At 42.0% G+C, this 15,835-nt stretch overlaps 2 protein-coding genes across 7 annotated transcripts in view; one reads left to right on the plus strand and one right to left on the minus strand.

Moving 5' to 3' along the window:
* Positions 1-15,835, plus strand: part of CACNA2D4 (calcium voltage-gated channel auxiliary subunit alpha2delta 4) — a 398,531-nt gene that overhangs the window by 210,929 nt on the left and 171,767 nt on the right. The window lies entirely within an intron of this gene.
* The window catches only part of LRTM2 (leucine rich repeat transmembrane protein 2), a 108,685-nt gene continuing 93,007 nt past the window's right edge, over positions 158-15,835 (minus strand). For both annotated transcript variants that reach the window (XM_077468883.1, XM_077468885.1), the window contains exons 3-4: positions 12,315-12,905; positions 158-7,138 (exon numbers count right to left, since the gene is read on the minus strand). In XM_077468883.1, the coding sequence (XP_077325009.1) occupies positions 6,708-7,138; positions 12,315-12,905 (1,022 nt within the window). In that variant the 3' untranslated portion in view covers positions 158-6,707. The remainder of the gene's footprint in view (positions 7,139-12,314; positions 12,906-15,835) is intronic.

The raw sequence follows: 15,835 nt of genomic DNA on the forward strand, positions 1-15,835 counted from the left end.
GTTCTGTATTTATTTATGCAAAGGTAATGGCAGCCTTTTCTGTCATTGGTCCCTTTAGGCTAAGGGAGGCTTACTGGTGGCATCACCTTGCAGGACTACTTGGGTAAAGTCACCTGTGTGTGGGAAAAAAGTATTTTTGAAGAAAAAATCACGCTGGTTTTCAGTTACTGGATGCTTTAATTGTGTTCAGGAATAACAGGCATCACATTTTTCATCAAATATAAAGTGCATCAGTTACAGAATAGTAGATCCAGTTCGGTTATATACACTGTAAAGAGGGATAGGGAACTGGAAAAGGGCATTGGACGGGAGGGGGGCATGGATTAGAGGGAAGATATATCGAGATTTGGTCCTATGTCATAGAAAAATATATTCTTCCTATGTTACAGATTTTGGATTCCAGAGTATTTTCAGATTGCTTAACTTTCTTGGGAAAAGTAGAACTGTAGCCAGGCTATGGACATTCAAATATATTCATTTTCTTTACAAGCAGTAAGTAAAGTTAAATAAGCCTTCAATCAATTTGGTAGCTACAGACACTGTGGAGAAGTTCATTCTCACATTTAAGAAGAGCTGAACTGAATAATTTCAAGTTGGGTCTCAGGCTTCTGAGCTCTCCTCTCCCCCCTGTGCTACTAATCTGTGTCTACATTGGAAGGCTGCCATGTTTCTAGTGGAGTTGAGAGCAGGGTAAGCTGATCTGTTGAGTCACTGCTGGGAGAAGCAGCTGAATGATTTGCTGGGAGAAAATGAGAGATTTTTTTTCTACTGTAAAATAAATAGAAGCATTTTCTAATATAATTTATGCCAAGCCATCCCAATGTGCTTATCTCTCACTCACCTCATCTATAGCATCTTTGAAATGTAATTTGTCTATTTCCGTTTTTAAAAAATACTTTCTGCTTGCATTACTTCCTGTAGCTCATGTGACACCCAGGAAGCTTTGAATCCCATCATGCACTGGCTGAGTTGCTGCATCACAGAATTTGCGTGTATTATCAGTTCTGGACCAATCCTCCCTCATTACTATACCACCTCTTGTATGATTTGCACCCACTTTCTGTGTAATCTGATTTTACAATCTCCTTTAGATCTGCCATCAGCTATGTAGTGCAAGAGTCTGTCTGATTTAATACAAATTGAATAGATTGTTGAGGTGGGTCCTCCTATTCCAGAGACCTGGTAAATCTACAGGAAAATGTACAGAGATTGTACAATCAGATTGCATAGTGTATGGACAGCTTTATACAAGTACATAGGCAGGAGTGGACGAGACACTCATATGCCAGGCCCTAGTCACATTTCCTCATGGCGGGAACTCGCATTCCCGCACATGTTTTTTTTTTTGGACCGCTTTGGAACATTTTCGCTCCTCGCGCGTAGGGTGGCCCATTCACTCGTATAGGCTGCCCTATGCATGATAAACGTCCCAAAGAAGCTCCAGAACTTTTTTTTGGAGTGGAGAGGCGTGTGTTTTTACCCGTGCTTTTTGGTGCATTTGCAGCACATTTGTCGTACGGCAAACGCACACCTTCCACCTGTACTCGGGCTGCCATTAACATTTAATGGCATTGCAAGGCAATGTGCCCTTGCAGTGCGTTTTCAAAACACTCAGCAAAGTTTGTGTTTTCTATGCAGTTTGCTGTGCGTTCAGAAACACGGAGATGTGAATAAAGCCACATTGTTCTTGTGTAAACACACCAATTTCACTTTTAGGCCCCATTCATACCTAGCGTAGTGGAAACTCATGTTTTTTGGCTCATTTTCTCCACATTACGCATGATATCAATGGGCTTCCCTACACGTGACAATGTAGCTCATGGGACATTTTGGACCATTGCAGTTTGCATGTTTTTACTGTGCATTAAATAATGGCCGAAAATACAACTAGTTCATTTTAGATGTATAAAGGTGGCCATACAATATACAATCTGATTGTGCAATCCCTGTACTATCAATATTAGTAATAACAGAACTATATAATAGGAGGACACACCTATCTATGCAATCACTCTGTATCCAGCCAGGCAGGCCCTTGCATTACATAATTTATGGTAGATTTAAAGGAGATTGTACAATCGGATTGTATCATGTATGGTGAGTTTTACAGCAGGGACATACTGCTCCTGTTTTTAATACTACAGCTCTGCTCCACATACGCTGTTATCTGATTGCTCAGCTCCTGCACACACTGCCAAATTAACAATCTATGCAAGATGAAGGTAAGGTAAAAAAATTGTTGATGGCTGTGTATTTAGTGAGATCACTGATTGTATTCGAAAACCATGCACACGATTTCCTGGAAGGGGAGGGCTGGTGCAGGGGGTGTGTTACCAAGGTCAGCTGGTGAATGCTTCCCTGTGTCTTAACCGTTTTATCAACCTAAGGGCCATGCAGGAAGCAATGGAGAAGTTTTCTTTTTATACAACAAACTGGTAGCTGAGGAAAAGCCTGGTCTAGGACAAAAATAGAAAGCTTTTTCTTTTCTGCAAAAGAGGTATATAAATGCTATATTGGTACACAGGGAAGCTGGAAGAAAAAAAAAAAAGTGAACTTAGCCTTTAAAGTTAATTTACTGCTTTTGAAGAATATGTAAGTATTTGAACGTATTATGCCTGGACACAGTTTTATTTTAAAGGGGTAAAAAAAAAAAAAAAACATTTAAATGAATATACATTAGTATAGCATGTCATTTTCAGAACACTGAAGGCTTGTATGAAAGGATCTGAGCTATAATTTGAATTTCTTTGCTGTCCGGGGTCAATGCAGACTAACACAGTTGTAGGTTTTATTCCATTATCCGGAGGCATGTTTTTAAAGCATCACATTTTCGAGTGCACATATTCTTCTTTGTGCAAATGAGAGTTTGAGACTAGGCTCCTGCTTTGCATATGGCAGCAATTGTGCCCTGCACACCATTTTAACTCTTTCGAAAACTGGGATAATCGTTGGAGAATGACAAAGAGAAAGAGAGCACAAGGAATGTATGCAAATTGAGCCCTTTTTGGGATTGTATCTTCTGGACATTAAATTCTATGCATTTGCAGGAGTCTTCAAACTATGGCCCTCCAGTTGTTCAGGAACTACAATACTCATCATGCCGGTGAATGTCAGGGTTTTACAATGCCTCATGGGACGTGTAGTTCTACAACAGCTGGAGGGTCGTAGTTTGGAGATCCCTACATTAAGGTAAAAAACCTTCTGTGTGCAGCTCTCCCAGCCCCCCACTTATATTTACCTGAGCCTGGTCTCAGTCCAGTGCTCTCTGCTCTCTCTCTCCTCACTGGCCATAGAGGCAGCAGTGGAAACTATTGTTTCCTGCTGCTGTCAATAACAGCCTGTGAGGAAAGAGCAGGGGGGCTGGGTTGAGATACACACCAGTGGCTTGCTCTGGGGGCACTCGGCGGGGGGGAGGGGCAGGAGTGCTGGCAGGGGGGACCCCAGAGGAGTAGCATTGGGGCTGCTCTGTGCAAAACCAATGCACAGAACAGGTAAGTATAACATGTTAAATAACAATCACTTTATCTGCTCATTGGCTTCAAAAGTAAAGGCTGCTCCAGGCACTTGCCTATTGCATTTCTCTGTTCAGGGGACAAATAGCTGTATTGCTTTTTAATCATTTCTTCCTGTTGGTCTTCACTACTACTTTACATTCCCAGCTGGGGCACAGTTGGGCATTGAGTAGATAGCAATGGACTTTTTAATCATGTAGGTCTCACACTCTTCAAGAGTGGCATCAGCTAAACACTTTTTTGAATATCAAAAAAAAACTAGTTAATAGTAAAAGTGATGTTCCACTGCAAAAGAAAAATGCAAGAAGGGTTGGGAGCCAGAAAAACTAGCCAGTCAAAATGAATAATCAAAACCAGCAAATCCATTGGTTGATATATAGAATTAAACATCAATCTTTTAGGTGCAGTAGTCCTTGACTGCTTCTCTTCTCCTGGTTGGTGACATGCTGGGGTCATAAGGGGTCAAATATCATCAATGCAACTTGGAATCAAATGTGTTTTATATGTTTGCATGTTTTGGGCTTTTACTTGATGAAAAAATGTTTTAAAGTGAAAACTATTGGCAAAATCAAAAATGACATATCATTAGGATTAACAACTGCAGTTTTTGTTCCCCTGTGACAAAGTTTTATCACTTGTTTATCCTGCCAGTAAATCAGATGATTTTATACTTCTGGTAACAGGGGGACTGTGCTATTTGTTCTGTGAGAAATCACATAGCAGTGTTGTAGATGCTGGGGTTAATTTACTAAAGGCAAATAGACTGCGCACTTTGCAAAGTGCAGTTGCAATCTGCAAGAGCAGTTGCTCCAGAGCTTAGTAAATGAGCAGGAGCTCTGCTGACTTCCATCACCCAATCATGAGCAAGCAAAAATTCAGTTTTTTTTTTCCCTTACATGTGATTGGGTATTCTTTGCAAAGGGAATCTTTACCTTATTTACTAAGTTCTGAACTTGCAGAGTGCAATTGCACTTTGCAAAATGCACAGTATATTTGTTTTCAGTAAATCAACCCCACAGTGTTACTAAACCCAGCACCCTGCATTCACTATATCTGGTCTTCCATGGTACACAGAAATGCAATTATTTCAGCATTTTTAGCAGTCTTGTGACTTCTATCAGTGTCTGGCCCAGCACTGATAAAAGCTTGTAGGAGAAGTTTTCATTCTTCCCTGGCTGTCCTATGAGGCTGCATGACTTCTGACCCTCTGTCCAGACAGTGCTGATTGGCCCTGTGCCGAACACATACACCCTCCCCCCCAAAAAAAACTGTATAGCAATACACACCAAACTGAGCATGTGCAGAGTGCCTCCTAGAACTACCATCAGCACATGGATTGGAGACTGTGGAAAAAGGGGAGAATCAGAGAAAACAGCATCAAATAGCCTTTTTACACAATGCAGAGGATTAACCCCTCCCACAGTGAGTAAAACAAGCATGCTTTACGGCATATACAGACTGATTTTACTGTTGTGGGTTTAGTAACACTTTAACTGAATTTTAAATAGCATACAAACATGTTAAAGCCCAACCACAGAGAACACCCTTTAAAGCGGGAGTCCGCCGTTTTTTTTTTTTTTTTTTAAAAGCCAGCAGCTACAAATACTGCAGCTGCTGACTTTTAAAATAATGACACTTACCCGCCCAGCGCGCCCGCGATGTCGGCACCCGAAGTCGATCTCTCGATTGTCTCTCGGGTGCTGCTGCCGCCATCTTGGGTATGGGAATCAGGAAGTGGAGCCTTGCGGCTTCATTTCCCGGTTCCCTACTGCGCATGCGCGAGTCGCGCTGCGCAATAAGGATGGTCCCCGCTGTCTCTGGGATCCATGTGTTTCCCAGCAGACAGCGGGGGACCTTCGGAAAGGGGCGTAGATTCTGCGGAAAGGGGCGTAGCTTCTGCAGAATCTACGCCGGAAGTGGGTGCAGATACCTGTACTGTACAGTTACCTGCACCCCCCTCCCCCCTGAAAGGTGCCAATTGTGGCGCCGGAGGGGGGGAGGGTTCCAATGAGCGGAAGCTCCACTCTAGGGTGGACCTCCGCTTTAAGCAATTACAGAAATGTTTTTTTGTTTCTTTTTAAAAACTGTTTGGGATAAAAGGTGACTATTGTAAACAACCTAGGCAACATTCTATTGCTTGTCCCATCTGTAACTGTCACTTTTGCTGGACCCCTATGCCTTGGCCAAGGAAGTGAAAAATATTATATTTACTGGCATGATTAACAGGTAATAAAATATGAAGAAACTGAAAGAATTAACAAAAAAAACTGCTATGTTAATGCTACTGACCAACTGCAGCATAGACGTCATTTTTGGATTTTTTGATGAAAACAACTGCAGAGCCAGGATTGGGTTTGCTTTTGAATTTTCCTCTAAAGCCGGGTCCTGTAAGTCCCTCCGATGGAATTTTATATGGAAACATTTTATACGAAAATGACTATTTTACTGCAAATCTCTGCAGCCTCTGAAAAAAAAAATCTGGAACAGACTTGTTATAAAACCTGTTTGTTGGAATCTTACCTTTCTTATGAAAAGAAATTGCAAAAAATAATCAGCCAAATGTAATCTTTTTGTTTTTTTGTTTTCAAAAAGTTGAATGCCATCTCTATTTATTGCAATATCAGTGGGAGCGGCAAAGTTAGTGATCTGATACTCTATGAGCACATCAGTTCTACCAAAACATAGTCTCCTAAATCCACATCACAGCAGGCAGTATTCTCACTATACTCCGTATTACAGCTATATCCAGAGATGTTGAATCAGGAATCAACCAATGCTTCTGCCACAAAAAGTGACGTTTTTCTTAGCTGTGTTCTTTTCTTTACATATTTATCATTTGCACATTTTTTGTGCTTTTTTTTTTTTCTTCAAAGGGTTTATGTTTGGTGTCCAAAAATTTGTTTTGTTCAGTGTGTTTAACTTTAGATCTCCTTGTGCTGGTAAATATGTAACTGTACGATTGGGTTACGTCAAAGTTGCTTCTATTTCCTCTGAACAATTGATAGCCATCTTGTGCCGCTGATAGTTAAGTTGTTCTAGAAGTAGACTAAGTGCTTTTTGTTGTGCCCCTTTGTGATGTACCCGAACAGGGCTTTCGTACAACCGCTCTCCTGCCGAACGGGTGCGCATGGCAACCTGCGTTGGACAAAATGGATGCTTCTGTATCAGCTACTTGCATTGGTGTTAAAGCTCTCCTCATGCGACTGACGAGATCTGACGCTGTTCCTCCTGCTCCCCCTCTGTGTCGCCCATCAAGGGCTGTCGCTTCTTTAGCTCTCTGTGGTACTTTGCCATTAGTGAAGCATAGATACATCCATACGCTGCCGCCACTACCATCATGATGCAGACTACGCCACAAACTACTCCCGCGATGATCACAGTACCAATGGCTCGCCGTACACTGGCAGGACGGTACCTCTGTTTCTGTGGGCAGTCTGGCCCTGGGTCTGGCTCTGCGAGGGCGGGGCTTGCCTTTGTGCAGGGCAAGGATGGCCTTTCTACTGGTCCAGAGCTGTTTTCATCTTCTAGTTGTAAGCAATAATTGAACATCTCAACTGGGACCATCCGCATGTCCCTCCCACGCAGGTCCTTGGGGAGGGTGCATTGCAGCTCATCAATTTTACCACCTGTAGCAGAAGACATTAAAAACATAGTCACAATCTTGCTAGTTAAAAAATGTATTTATTTATTTGCAATGTCATTACTTCTAATAGTGATATCGTGCTGCAATCGCAGCAAATTGCAATGTACGACGCTGTTGCTCAAAAGTAGCTCATGTTCCTTTTTGAGCGACAAGCGCAGCACATTTGACCGCACAACTGGGGTGCCATTAAGAAGTAATGGCATCGCAAACATGTCACGCATTTTGCAATGATTTGAAATTGCGGTGATTCCGGCCATGATCAGGTGTGAATGGAGCCTTAGAGAAGCACAGAAACACACTAATGATCATAAAACAAGCTATGTTAATGTAAACCGATTTTATTTAAAAATGTAATGATGATGGTGAGCGGGAGATGGGGGAACAATGGAAGACAAAATCTAAGCAGAATTAATTCTACTTTAAAACCTAATTCCAACAAAAACAAAGAGAGGGAAGGGTTGAAACTTCATTTGGGTTTTATTGCTGTCTGTGACTCCATTAACGGAAGTTTTCTTCACTTCCTGTGTGATCACTAAGGCAGAAAGTAGGAACAATCTTTGCAATGGAAACACATACACTAATAAAAGCCTAAAAGGGTTTTAAATTCTTTCCCACTGTTTCTCAAAGTAAAACAAAAATATGTAGCTACTGAAACATGTCATACAGGGGATGATTTATTAAAGGCAAATAGACTGTGCACTTTGCAAAGTTGCCTTTGCAAGAGCAGTTGCTCCAGAGCTTAGTAAACAAGCTAAAAATGTAACATTAAAAAAATACCCAATCACGTGCAAGGGAAATTTAAAAAAAAACTGCATTTTTGCTTGCACACGATTGGATGAAGTCAGCAGAGCTTTTGCTTGTTAACTAAGATCTGAAGTGTAACTGCAAAGTGCACATTCTATTTGCCTTTAGTAAATTAACCCCACAGTCTCACTGTTTATGCCAATTAGAAGCTGACAATATTTTTTTAAATTAAAAACCCCTGTGATCCTGTAATTTTTGTCTTTCTGGTTCTTAGTCTTTGTGAATTGACTTTTACATACAAAATACAGGAAAAACAGATAACAGAACTGGGGCAAATTATGCTGATCCATGCAATTACATTTTTCAGTGAATTGAAAAAATAATGCAATCAAAAATCAGCTTTGATGAATTGACACTGTTGCACTTTAGAATTCTTTTTTAATTTCTTGGTCAGAAATGTTCCGTCTTTCTGGAGTGTGATTGTGGCAGATGTAAAAAGCGGTAACAGCCCTCGTTGTGCCAGACTGTGGATAATTATCTCCGAGCTCTGTGACAGCGAACAGGTGCACCGCTTTATTACAAAATTATATTACTACTTAGGATTGCTCTTTAGTATGGATAGTGTCAACATGCGTACAGCAGGAGAGGTTGATCCGTGCTTTGGAACTTCAGGAATAGTAAAAAAAAAACTTTGAGACCGCATGCTGTGGTAACTTCAAAATTCCAGGTCACGTACAATGTTAAGGGACAGCTCTAGGAATTTGGAAAATGGCACTATAGTGGAGGGACAAACACAGGAATGAAAGGTAGCCTGACACTGTTGGAGTTAAGGAACTGTTATAAAAGGAGTAATTCTCGTGTAAAGTAGAACTCCAGCCAGAACTTTGTCTTTTTTGCTGTAGGGCAGAATGAAGCAGAGTTCGAACTACTGCCAGGTTTCCCACTCTATCAAATACTAAACAAGTGTTTAGCTGGAATTTCAGTTTAACTGGCACACATATAGACACTGGGCCACCCAACACTTTTCATTTTAGCTGATCTGGAACAGATCCAGCCATCTATCTAGTAGTGAGACAAGGCCGTACCCAAATGTAAATGTTGGTTTGTACAGTTTTATATGATACTGCATAGTATTGTTTATCATCTAGATATCTTTACTACTGTATTAGTTATCAGTTACAATATATAGTATACCGTATGTAGCAGTTTTAAGTCAAGAACTTTATGAGATCATCCCAGAGGCGTAACTATAACCTTCATTGCCCCAGTGCAAAAAAACATGAAGGGCCCCCCTGACTCATTGGTCCAGAGGCCCTTCCCTCTGAGCACTGGCCCCTTTACTCCCATCGTGGGTCCCTTTATTACGACCCCGCAGTGGGAGCCTTTCACATGTTCTGCAGTGTGCCCCCTTTCTTGGAGCTCCACAGTGGCGGAACACCAGTGCCCGGTCACAAGTGCGACCTTTGTGACCACTGGGTGAAATACTCAGTGGTGGAACTATCTGGGGATAGGATGGGTGGAATGCTCTGCAGCGTATCATGGGATGGGTGTAATACTCTGCAGTGTCAGGGGAATGGGTGGAATTCTCTGCATTGTATCATGGGATAGTTAATATACTCTGCAGTGTGCCATGGGATGAGTGGAATGCTCTGTAGTGTGCCATGGGATGGGTGGAATGCTCTTCAGTGTGTCCTGGGATGGGTAGTATGCTCTGCAGTGTATCATGGGACGGGTGGAATACTCTGCAGTATATGCGATAGGTTAAAATACTCGTCAGTGTTTCACATGATGGGTGGAATGCTCTGCACACATACAAATGCATAGTAGCCCATTATGCTTTACCTTTGCAGGGAGACAAAGAGGAAGTAAACCCATCAGGGTTTACTTCCTCTTTAACCACTTGCCGCCCGCCCTATTACAAATTGACGGTGGCAAAGTGGTTTCATAATCCTGACCAGACGTCATATGACGTCCTCAGGATTATGAGCCGCTGCGCGCCGATCGTTGTTGCGGGGTGTCAGTCTGACACCCGGCAACTACGATCTCGGTAAAGAGTCTCCGACGGAGACTCTTTACCACGTGATCAGCCGTGTCCAATCACGGCTGATCACAGTGTAAATGGGAAGAGCCGGTGATCGGCTTTTCCTCACTCGCGTCTGTCAGACGCAAGTAGAGGAGAGCCGATTGGCTGCTCCTCTGACAGGGGGGGTCTGTGCTGATCGATTATCAGCACAGCCCCCCCGAGGATGCCCACACTGGACCACCAGGGACGCCACCAGACCACCAGGGAAAAGGTAATCCTCCCTAGACCACCAGGGATGCCAGTCAGCACAATGGATGCCAATCGGTGCCCATAATGGATGCCAATCAGTGCCCACAATGGGCATCACTGATTGGCATGCATTATTGTTTGGCACTGATTGGCATCCATTAGTACAGTATAACACCAATGCCGCCTATGAGTGCCCACCTGTGCCGCCTATGAGTGCCCACCTGTGCTGCCTATGAGTGCCCACCTGTGCTGCCTATGAGTGCCCACCTGTGCCGCCTATCAGTGCCCACCCATGCCCATCTGTGCCGCCTATCCATGCCCATCTCTGCCGCCCATCCATGCCAATCCGTGCCAGCTATCAGTGCCAATTTGTGCCACCTATCTGTGTCCATCCGTGTCGCCCATCCGTGTCGCCTATCAGTGCCGCCTATCAGTGTCCATCAATGCCACCTCATCAGTGCCACTTCATTGGTGCCCATCAGTGCCGCCTTATCAGTGCCCATCAGTGTAGCCCCATCAGTGCCCATCAGTGAAGGAGAAAACATACTTATTTACAAAGTTTTGAAACTGAAACAAAAAAAAAAATTTTTTTTTTCAAAATTTTCGGTATTTTTTTATTTGTAGCGCAAAAAATAAAAACCGTAGAGGTGATCAAATACCACCAAAAGAAAGCTCTATTTGTGGGAAAAAAATGATAAAAATTTAATTTGGGTACAGTGTAGCATGACCGCGCAATTGTCATTCAAAGTGCGACAGCGCTGAAAGCTCAAAATTTTTCTGGGCAGGAAGGTGTTTAAGTGCCCTGTATTGAAGTGGTTAATGTCTTCAATGTCTGATGGAGCTCCCAGTGCTGATGCACGATGGGGAGTTTGATCTGACAGCCTCTCTATGAGGGGCAGGGTCCCATTGCGACCCCTGTAGCTACGCCACTGGATCATCCATTTAACGTGTATCATAAGCTAATTTGTGGATAGAATAGTGAAGGGTTAGAATCACTTACAGTAATTTTTGTTTTTTTTGGCTGTGTGTCTTGGTGGAGTGGAATCTCTTCAAATTTAGGGGCAATACCTTCTCACCTTTCAGTAAAAAAGGTGTCTCTTTTGGAAGATTATCCTTCACCTTCATGTTTCAGTTTCCATCATTTTTTATGTTGGTGACGGATCACCATGAAACCTAAAGAGAGTGATCTCTCCAGCAGGGACAAAGAAATCAGTAAAATAAAAAGCAACCAAGAATAACAGTTCTGCATAGTGTAGTAAATTACTAAAAACTCATACATTTACTAAGACCAGCAGAATTACACTCACAAAGGTAATTGAAGTTAGGTGGGTGAGTGCAGCTGTAGTGAAACCACAGGAAGGGAGCCGACAATATCAGATGGTGATTGCCCAGCCTTGGCCACAGACATGGAGAGAGAGATGATAACCAAGCACTACTGCGGAATTCCTGTGACCAATTACAAAAACAGAAGTGCGGCCGCAAAACCATGAACCTCCTCCGCTTGATGTCATTCCTCGGATCTGAGCAGTTGGGAACGCGTTTTGATGCTGATGTTACTGGCTCCCTTCCCATGGTTTCACTACAGCTTCGCCTTTTGAGACTGCAATTGGTCATTTACAGGCTTTTAATACTTTTACACCATGCAGAGCTTAGCGGCATATCTTGCATAGTTAGAAAAGTTTATCTCTATTTAGTTTTGGGCTACCCATGCCATTTAATATTTCTTCTGTTTTTTGATTGTTTTGTGTTTTTTTTTGTGTGTTACCTATTTGACATCCCACTGTTTCACTATCTTGATAACCTTCACAGAACGTAGCTGTGGTTGAGGGCTGTTGTTCCTATGGTATTCCGATTAGGTCTTTACAATTTCTGCCTATCTGCCTGTTTCTATCGATAAAACAAAGGCTCTAACACTTTCCCCTTGTATCCATCATTTAAAAAATTAGGACTTACGTTGGCTTGCATTACAGACTTTATTCTGGCCTAAAAAACCTTCATGAGAGGGCAGCTGTAGAAGTTCTAATTGTTTTCAAGGGTAATGGCCTCATTGGTTCTATTAAAACAGCTGGTCTGTGGAGGATCCAGGAGACTAAGCAAGATAGTTTTAGAATTCTGGATTCAATATAGAAGCGTAGTCACCTACCTCTGTACGAGAACCACTCCATCCAGTGTTTGAAGTCTCGTAGGTTGCAATCACACTCCCATGGATTGTCACCCAATTGAATGTTTTCCAAGCTACCTAGAGGCTCAAAAGTCATCCTGTCCAAACTCTGTAGCCTGTTGGAGCGCAGTGATAACCAGTGGAGTGTCGATAAGTCATCAAACAATCCCGGAGGTAACTGGGACAAAAAGTTGAGGGATAGGTCCAGTCTACGAAGCTGTGGCAGGCCTTGAAGGAGGTCTCGCTCTATACTGCGAATGCTGTTGTTCCGAAGACGAATTTCTGTGAGGTTTCCCAGATCCGCAAAGAGGCCTGGAGGTAACTGGTCAAGGAAGTTATTGGAGAGGTCCAAGCGGTGCAGAGATGTTAAGTTTGAGAAAGGACCTCCAGCAAGCGAGGTTATGCGGTTGTTGAGCAGTAGAAGGATTCGGATGTCCTGTGGAAGATCAGGCGGTATGGATGTGAGTCCTCGGCCACTGCAGTCCACCTCCATGCTGTCGGAGTTACAGATACACAGTGAAGGACAGGAAAGAAAGGAGGAGGCCGCACACAGGGACAGCGAGCAGACCAAGACTGAAAGACAAATGGAGAACATTAAAAGAGTGCAAAAACACACAGCGGTTTAGAATTTAAATTTGTGTGCTCAAAAGCAAACCAGTGAAGACAATAAAGTCTATTGAGAAAATGTTAAAGGCCAAATCAAATAAAGATGTGACCACAAGAAACAGAAAAAGATAAGGATAGGTAAAGAAAATAAATTAAATGGATTGTTAAAATACATTCTTGAGCAACTGGCAGACTATACATTATATGGCCAAAAGATTGTGGTATCTAATCATCACACCTACTATATGGTCAAAAATAGGTGGGCCCACCCCTGAAAGGATTGCATTGAGCTATTTCCTGTGAACGTTACTAGTAATACTACAGAATTCAAAGAAATGTTAGGCAATTGTGCTCTTCCAAACTTGTGGTAACAGTTTGAGGAAGGCCATTTTCTGTTACAGCATGACTGTGCCCTTGTACACAAACCCAACTCCATAAATACTGGGTTTCACCAGTTTGGTATGAAAGAACTTGATTGTCCTGCTATGACCTGACCCCTATTGACCACCTTTGGAATGAACTAGAATGCTGATTGTGAGCCAGGTCTAGTCATCCTACTTCAGTACCTCAACTCCTCCAATTTTTTTGGCTTAATAGTTTAGAAAATTACAATATCTAATGCATGGTAGAATCTAGAACTTCCCATTCACTAACCAGCATTACAGCAAATATCTTTAATTTAGAAAAAAAGCCTTGCAAACATGCTTCTCTGATTATTCGCTTTTAGAATTTGCTATTGAGGTGTATATAAAGTTAAAACCTTTGCAAAAAAAGTAAGGTATTTAAGCCATGCCCTACTCCTAAAAAAATAATAAAAAATCTAGCATGAAATACATTGAATATGTGGCATACAAAGCATACATGCTTCATTCCTCCCGTCTAAGACCTAAACCTTGTTTGTTGCCTTTGTTCAATAAGTCAGTTTTTATAGACATTTGAACTTGTGCTGGTCAACATCCTCGACACGTAGTACACCTTGATCTTGGAGCTCACCTTTCCTACGGTAGGCAGGTTATCCTAACAGCCAAGCTCATAAATATCAAACAGAATAGAACATTTGCAGTTGTCTTTTCTTTTCTCATTTGAAACCTCCAGTGGCTGAAAATGTCTATTATTTCACACTCATACCTTTTATAGCCTCTTCTAAAGTTCCTGTTAAATCTCTACAACATTTACAGGTCACCAGTGAAGGGGTCATGATAGACTGGCAATTTAAAGACTTGAGTTGAAAGTGTTTGCATACCTGGCTGAGGTTCACCATGAAGAGGGAATCAGACACAGGCCCCACCTTACCCACTTGACTTTTGAGTTTAATGCCTGTCCATAGTAACATATGAATGATAGGAAAGTTGTGCCAGCACCATATAGGCCAGGCAAAATTTTCAGCAAAAATGTGGCCACTATGTTTATTTTCACCATTTAGAGCTTGTGCTTGCTAGTTTTCAGCATGAGCATTTAGCACTAATAATATGCAAGTTTTGACATTTCCCAAAAAGATCCCAGTATCTAAACTATTCCTAATCCTTAACTTAACATTGGCACTTTACCAGTTATGTAAATCGGGATTCACACGAACCCTAGAGGCACAGGAGAATCCTGTATCCTTGTTGAAACAGCATTCCAAAGGGAGAGGTGATGTATTACAATGGAGGCCATCTTAAACCCTAACTTTAACTCTAATCTAATCTAATCTAAAAAACAAGCAATCTACGCTCAACCTTTCATCGCTAGCATGTTTCCTGCTAATGCAAGGTCTCTGATGCAAAGGGCCCACCTTTAGAAAGGTGTCAGCAGTGATGCATGCAAGTGGCAGTGCCTGCATTCTGTCTAGCATTATCTTCTGTAAAGATGAGTTGTGCATGTCCTTTTTATTTGGAAAAAACTGTTTACAAAGAATGTTTCTGGGTGCCATACTTTACAAATTTTATTAAAGGTTTTATGAAGGTGTCACATGATGTTTGTGCACTTTTTGTTTGTTCAGTAATAATAACTCCTACTACTCAAAGCTGAACTCCAGGCTGATATAAAACACGCAAATGCAAAGGGAAGAGAGAAAATAGCGCAGACCTCTGGTGTAGTAAAGAGTTTTATGTAAAAAACAACATGTTATATACTCACAAAATTAAATGTAAGAGAGCGCAGTACACGTTTAATGGACTCCTCTTCAGGTTCGCTGAAGAGGAGTCCTCGAAACGCGCCCTGCGACTCTCCTTTTACAGGAGACCACCGTCCACTGAGTGCTGTCTTTGGGATTGAGTGAGCTGAGCAGGGACTTGGTATCTGGCCCAGCTCTTTACTTGTTAGCTGCCCACAGAGTGATCCGAACACTGTGGCTGCTTATCCATCCTTTCCTTGTGACTTTGTTGTGTGTTGCATGAGCTCTTTCTTGTGTACTATATGTGCTCACTTTATTTTGTGAATATATAACATGTTGTTTTCAATAAAGCTCTGTGATCTTTTTACTACACCAGAGGTCTGTCCTGTTTTCTCCCTTCCCTTGCTTTTGTCTTTACAGATGGGGTTCCCTCTTTCTTATTACAGCAGCACTCCTCCTAGTGTGTATTAGTTGTGTGTCTAGGTGTTGGGCTATCTGCTCAGTAGTTCACATTATTTATTGATTGCTGTATTTATAGTGAATATCGAAAAGAATTCCCCCCCCCCCCCCCTTAAAATAATCACATTTTGTTGCTTTGCAGCCTGAAATGAAGACACGCAGTTTTTGTTTGAAACTGATAACATCCAAGTGAAAGATATAACACCAACTTGTCCAAAAAATAAATAAATCAAAAACAGAATCACTGAGTTGGAAAAAGGATCACCCCCTTGTGTCAGTATTTTGTTAAACAACCTTTTACTTTAATTACAGCCTTTAGTCTGTTGGGATATGTCTCTACTAA

Source organism: Lithobates pipiens, unplaced genomic scaffold, assembly GCF_037356315.1.
Source record: "Lithobates pipiens isolate NorthernLeopardFrog02 unplaced genomic scaffold, aLitPip1_a1.2 Scaffold_8, whole genome shotgun sequence".
Taxonomy (NCBI): domain Eukaryota; kingdom Metazoa; phylum Chordata; class Amphibia; order Anura; family Ranidae; genus Lithobates; species Lithobates pipiens.